The 7,158-nt window shown below is 27.6% G+C and overlaps 1 protein-coding gene across 1 annotated transcript in view; it reads right to left on the reverse strand.

Moving 5' to 3' along the window:
• Positions 1-623, reverse strand: part of LOC109116100 (collagen alpha-1(III) chain-like) — a 3,762-nt gene extending 3,139 nt beyond the window's left edge. Inside the window, exons 1-2 of the mRNA XM_019200898.1 lie at positions 344-623; positions 41-251 (exon numbers count right to left, since the gene is read on the reverse strand). Coding sequence (XP_019056443.1) covers positions 41-251; positions 344-623 — 491 coding nt within the window. The remainder of the gene's footprint in view (positions 1-40; positions 252-343) is intronic.
• Positions 624-7,158: the final 6,535 nt, after the last annotated feature.

Here is a 7,158-nt window from a genome sequence, read left to right on the forward strand (position 1 = left end):
GAATATTCCATCACTGTCGTCTATCTCATTTCTTACCAACATCTTTCCATTATGGATGTAGTTGATGGAAATCTCATTGTCTTCTGCGTTCTGAAGACCATTTTCATCATTTTGATATTCTCCAGGAGCTGATGGAGGCACTGGAACATTCTTTGCTAGTTCTCCGAATGACGAATACGATAGATCCATCTGCTGAGATCTCACGTCAGGAGAAGGGGTCGGAGAGCCGTGGTTTCCGCGCTTGCCGGGACCTGATGGAGGCACTGGAACATTCTTCAGTAGTTCTCCGAATGACGAATACGATAGATCCAACGGCTGAGATCGCACGCGCGCTTGCCGGGACCTGATGGAGGCACTGGAACATTCTTCAGTAGTTCTCCAGATGATGAATACGATACATCCAACGGCTGAGATCTCACGTCAGGAGAAGGGGTCGGAGAGCCGTGGTTCCCGCGCTTGTCGGGACTTGATAGAAGTACTGGAACATTCTTTGCTAGATCTCCGAATGACGAATATGATAGATCCAACGGCTGAGATTGCACCGATCGAGCCAAAGCGGTTAAGGGTCCGACAAATACCGCAAGGACAAGAGCCAAGGTTGCATAAAAAGAGAACTTGTTCATTGCTTTGGGTTTTGGATTTTTTTTTTCGATGACTCTTCTGTTCTATGGATTAAGGTTTATATAGAGCATAGCCATTAGTTCGTTATTGCTTTTGCGTATTAAAAATATGTTGTTTGAATAGGAAACTAAAATGATTTTTTCCCCCCAAATTAGAGTCTTGTATTTTCATTACTCATTTACATGGTATTTTAAAATCTCATATGTCACCATTTTCAATTTTATTCTATATAACCATTTTCAATACTATTGAATAGGTTTACTGTAACTTTTGAATTTTTGTTCCATTTTAGCTCTATTGGTTTTTATTCGGAATATTCTATTTTTGAAAAAACAAAAGTATATGTATTCAAATTTTATGCCGGATTTTGATTCGATTTTTATTAAAAAAAAATGCATAATTTTTAAAGATATCTGTGTATATGATTTTTTAATTATTTTTATATTGAATTAAAATTCGATTACTTTGATCCAATATATTTTTTTGCTGATATTGTTCGGATACAAATATATATTATTTCAAAAAAAAAATCCATGCGCCTACATTTACTTGTTGACTTGTAACTTATTGTAGTCAATCTAATTTGATACAAAAAACGACATACCAAGAAATCAATATAAAATTAAATAAATTCCAACATTGGCGAACTCAAAGTTTGAAAGGAAATCTTCTGTAAACTGCGTCCTCTTCAACTTTAATTCATTGTGAAATATATATGACCAAAACATTCATTGATACTGAAATTGTAATAAAAAAATTGTTAATCTAACTAAATATATAGTATCAAATTTTATATTTTGACAAATATATATATATATATACACGATAATTGTTTTTTTAACCGTGTTTTAAGTTAAGAGCCAAACTAATCTAGGGATCATTAGGAAACTATTTGATTGGAATTACGCTTCTCTCTCTAACTTGTGACTCAAACTCAAAATATGATAGATGATTTACGTCTCCGTTTCATGTGTTAAATTTGTTGACTGTCTCGTTGCAATTTGATGAGATAATTTTTAGTTATTTTATCATAATAATTACATGCAACGAAACAAAAATAGATGAAATGTTTATTTTATCATAATTTTCATATTATAAAAGATCAATAATAACAAAATTTGTTCCTTTTTCTCAAATTTCGAGACTATACATCTCTTTTAGATATGAAGCCAATAAAAAAGGGCGAGGTAATTTCGAGACTATACATCTCTTTAATATGCATTTTATATTTGTATTATATATATATATATATATATATATATATATATATTTGTGTGTGTATGTATAGTACTCGTATATAGGAAATACTGAGCCTGCTCCGGTAATTAGTGCCAAATTACTTGCATAACCAAACACATAGATACATGGATATTCTTGACAAGAATATATATTTCGAGTCCAATGATTACAAAAAAAAAAGAATATATATTTTGATCGCGATATGCATTAAAATAAAACTGAATTTAAAACTCGAATACTTTGATTTAGAAAAATGATATTTTTATTTAGACTTGGTTCTATAAACTTTGACGTATGTACTTAGGGACGTTACCCCGAGTATTCCGTATTGTAAAAACATTCATATTTATAAGATTTACCATTAACAAAAAAATGATACTTTTTAGATGAATTTTGTTTGAATGTTGTTCGGATACAAATATCGTTCCGTCCGTTTCATTTTTATATATTCGAACCAAAATATTTTTTTTTCAATTGAACATATATATATATATACACACACACCTGTGGGTTGATTATATTTCAAATTAGATGTGTCAAAAATCCACGTGGCTATAAAAACCATTTACCAAGAGATCCATATAAAATTAAATTCCAACATTGGCGAACTCGAATTTGAAAGGAGACCCTCTGTTAACAACGCACCCTCTTCAATCTTAAATCATTATATATATATATATATATAACCAAAACATGCATTTATACCGAATTTATAATAAACACAGTTAGCTTAACAAATTATATAGCATACGGAATGTTATATTTTCACAATTATATATACAGAAACACGTGAGATGCCATGTGGCAAACAAGAACAAATTTGATGATCTTTATAAAAAAAATAAAAGAACAAATTTGATGATGACAAATCTCAAAGATACTGTACTTGTGTTCGTTATCACTAGTTCACTGCAATTTCATGGAAATTGTTTTTTGGCCATGTAACGATAACAATTACATTAACCACAGAACAAAAATAAACGAAATATGTATTTTATTATATGTTTCATATTACAAAAAATAAGAATAATATCAAAAATTGCTCCTCCATGTGTCTTTTTTAGAGATGAAGTGAATAAGGGTCGAGAGAATTTATTTGACCAGGGGGAGATGACGTCACCGGAGGACGTGGATGATTCTTCCGAGGCAAAGGCAACTTCAAGAACGAGCCTTCGAACAGTTTTTCCGGCGACATTTCCGGCAGAGGAGACGGTGGATATCTGGCCAGCACCGGCGAAGTCATGACTACGACACAAATGGCAGAGACAAGAACTAGGGTTCCGACCAGACATACCCTCTTCATTGTCTCTATATTATATGTATCTGTATATGTGTATCAGTTATGTTTGATAAAATATTATCGTAAAACTCCCTAATTGTTCAATATAAATAAGAAAATGTAAACTAAATATATAGTAAATATAACAACAGTTAAAATAAGTAAATCTAAATCAATTGAGGTTGGAAATTACGGAATCTAAATATTCACTCCGTTTCTAAATATATATTGTTTAGAATATTTTTTGTTATTAAATAAATATCGTTTTTGATTTTTTAGGTGATTTTTTTTAAAAAAAATTCAATTTTATATGACTGAGGGTGTTTTTTATATTTCTTTTGAAAATTGTGAAAAATCTAAAACTACATTTATTTAGAAACTGAGGGCATATATATATCACAAACCCAAATATAAATCTCCATTTGATTGGGTTTGAGTGCGATTAATTTCTATTCGATTTTCTATGTTTGATAGTTGGAAAATAAATGTTTCTCTTTTATAGTGTTTTCCACGTAAAAGTTTATGGCTTGAAGTTTAAAAAAAAATGATCATATAATTAATTTATGGCTTGAAGTTTAAAAACAATTGATCATAATTAATGTGTTGTATAAGAGAAACAAAAAGACATTGCAGTGAAAAATAAATAGTTATTAAGAAATGTGAAGAATATTTTCCAAGATATTAAGAAAATAATATTTTATTATTATAATATTTAGATTTGAATTTATTTAAATATTTTAGATAATTATATTAGTTAAATAAGATATTATACATTGGGGTTATGATTTCGTATATTTAGTTGGTATTGTATAAAAAATATTTTTCCTTTAATATTTTGACTTCAAGACATATACTTCTCCATATGTAATCTTGTAACTCATGTGATAAAAAATATAATCTTGATATCATAATGTTAAATTTATTATGTTTTTATCAAATGATTAGTGAGATATACAAGGAACATTAACATAATGAATGAATGTGATCACCATAAATTTAACGTTATGATCAATGTGATCAAAATTATATTTCTGGGCACATGGATCACAATTAGAGAATGATATGTTTTGAAGTGAAAATAACAAAGAGAATTCATTTTTGATAGAGATGTCAAAACGAACCCATCTCGCGAGTTGGCTCGTGGCTCGCAAGAAAACGAGCGATCTGAGCTGTGATTTTTTCAACTCATTAAAAAAACGAGCCTAACGAGCTAGAGTTATTGAACACGCGTTCAATGATCCTGGCTCGGCGAGCTGACAAGATACTCAACGAGCTGACTTTTTTTATAAATAAATTAAATTTATGTAAAAAGCTCTAATATAATTTTATATTCCTTTTTTCATATCATTCATATGATACCTTATAATATCATATGAATGCCCCTATTTAGTTCTTCTAATCGGATATCCGGTCATCGAGGAAGGAAACAATGACACACTGGTTCTAATAAAGGTTTAGCGATCTACACTATAGATGTCAAAATGGGTTAAACGATCCATTTGGAACCAATTCATTTGGATTATACAATTTGATGGATTGGGTAAAATTTTATATATATGGGTTGGGTTAATTCATATATAAAACTCAATTAACCCAATAAAACATGGTATACACATGCAAGACTCGATGTATAAACAATAGTTATGTTATATCTTTACTAACGATAGATTAATAACACTATATACATGTATATGATATTATATATATATATATATATATATATATAAGAAAATAGTATGACGAGGCTAGTTTAGTTTTCCAAGTCAACGTGGGAGACAACATGGGTCGTCTTGTTTTCATCAAGCATATCGTGTATATAACGACAGCAATAAATTATTATTATTTTTTGAATTACAATTAACAATAGTAACGTATTTGATTATTCCACGCCAGTTTATTGTTATTGTACGATAGAATATGTTCCATCTATATTTAATGCAAAAAATTTCGAATAGCTGGCGATAACATAGTCTATTATTATTATTATTATTATTATTATTATTATTATTGTTGTTGTTGTTGTTGTTGTTGTTGTTGTTGTTGGTACTATTATTATTATTATTATTATTATTATTATTATTATTATTATTAGAAAAAATATTAAAAAATATTGGACTTTAAGAATCATATGAATGAATTTTTCGAATTCTCAAAATAAATATAAATTCATCGATGTTGATAAAAAAAAACTATTAAGTTTATAAATTTTTGACAAAAAAAACTAATCGACTTTAAATGACATTAAACAATTAACGGATAATTTAGTGTGACGTTGATTTTTTGTCACATCAAATAAAAAATTTAATAAAAAATAAAAAAATTATAATTAAATAAAAATAACAATAAAATAATTACAAATAAAAAATAAAATTACAATATACACGTATTAAAAATAAAATAATTATAATTGCATTAAAAATAATATGGAATAATAAAATAATAAAAATAAAAATATAGATAAATATATACAAATAAATACATACATATTATATATATATATATATATATATATATATTTGTGGATATAATACTAGTGTGGACAAATAAAGTCGTTTCGATTCAAGATTTTGGATAGTCGATATATATATATATTTATGTGTGCACTGCGTTATGTTGTTTTGTATTGCGAGCAAAATAATATAATAATGCATTTGTGATATCACAAAATAAAGCAGAAGATCTAACGTTCAAAGTTCAAACATTTCGCCTGTACCGGCAAGAACTGCTTTTAGTAAAAATAGTATTTTATTTTAGTTGAAAAAATGTGCTTACACATAATACCATCGTCACATGCAATTATTTAACCCCAATCATTACAAGTTCGGTTTACCCATCAAAATATCTTCAGCAATCACATATATAACTACCATTTCAAGAATCGAATTAATATATATATTTTATAAAAACAAATGGAAAAATATATAGGTTTAAAATTTATTTCTATTTTTATAAAAAACAATACTTAACACTGAAAATTATAGAATTTAATATTATTAAGATATATATTTTTTCCCATATATATATATATATATATAGTCAGGGAGTGGGTGGTTGGTTGCCTTGGTTGGTCAATGTCGGCGAGCCAAAACTAAAAGATTCTTGAAATGGTAGTTACGATTCCCATCTTTTCATTATTTATAATATGTAGTACAATTTACAAAAAAAAAACTAAAATTAAGTAATTAATTATAATTAGGTTTGATAAATCACTATTTATTTACCTTCCGAAAGATGGTTCTAATAAATTTCTAGGGTTTGTGTAGGCATACGATGAAATATCATGTTTTTTTTTTATATTTGAAATAGAAATAATGTTATAAATACATGTGACAATGTGAGACTTTGATTTCAATACGGCAAGCTATATGCAGACAGTCTACGTGTTAAGGTTCAATTGGTGTTATACATATATATATATATATACACATACATACTGTCTAAGAAATTAGTTATATATATATGTATATATATATATAACATACTGTCTAAGAAATTAGTTGCGTAGGGTTGAAATATGAGTTCTCTATAAGACGAGAGAAATACATAACCAACACTTGATCCGATAATTCATTTTTTATTCTCAAATAATCTTAGGTGCATAAAATTATAGTCACATAATGTATATATAAACGATCTATACAATAATTTTACAGAAAATTATCTTAATATATTTTTTAAAAAATGTAATCACTTTATTCTTAAAATTCCACTAACTAATAGACTTGTAAAAACAATATATACATATATATTATATATAATTAAAAATATATTAATCTTGCAATATTGAATCAAATTGCTTCACTAGGAATAGGCAAAGGCATGCATGGGAATCTAATGCTCTCAGAAATTGATAATGAAAAATTAATATAAGAAAAATCACTCTAACAATCTATACATTAAATATATTTTTATATTTATTTAGCAAAATTGCTCAATATTTTTTTTTTGTACCTAATAGTAGGGGTGGCCATTTCGGTTAATAACCGAATAACCGAACGGTTGAGGAAGTTGAATAACCG

This window comes from Tarenaya hassleriana, unplaced genomic scaffold (assembly GCF_000463585.1).
Source record: "Tarenaya hassleriana unplaced genomic scaffold, ASM46358v1 Cleome65, whole genome shotgun sequence".
NCBI classification, from domain to species: domain Eukaryota; kingdom Viridiplantae; phylum Streptophyta; class Magnoliopsida; order Brassicales; family Cleomaceae; genus Tarenaya; species Tarenaya hassleriana.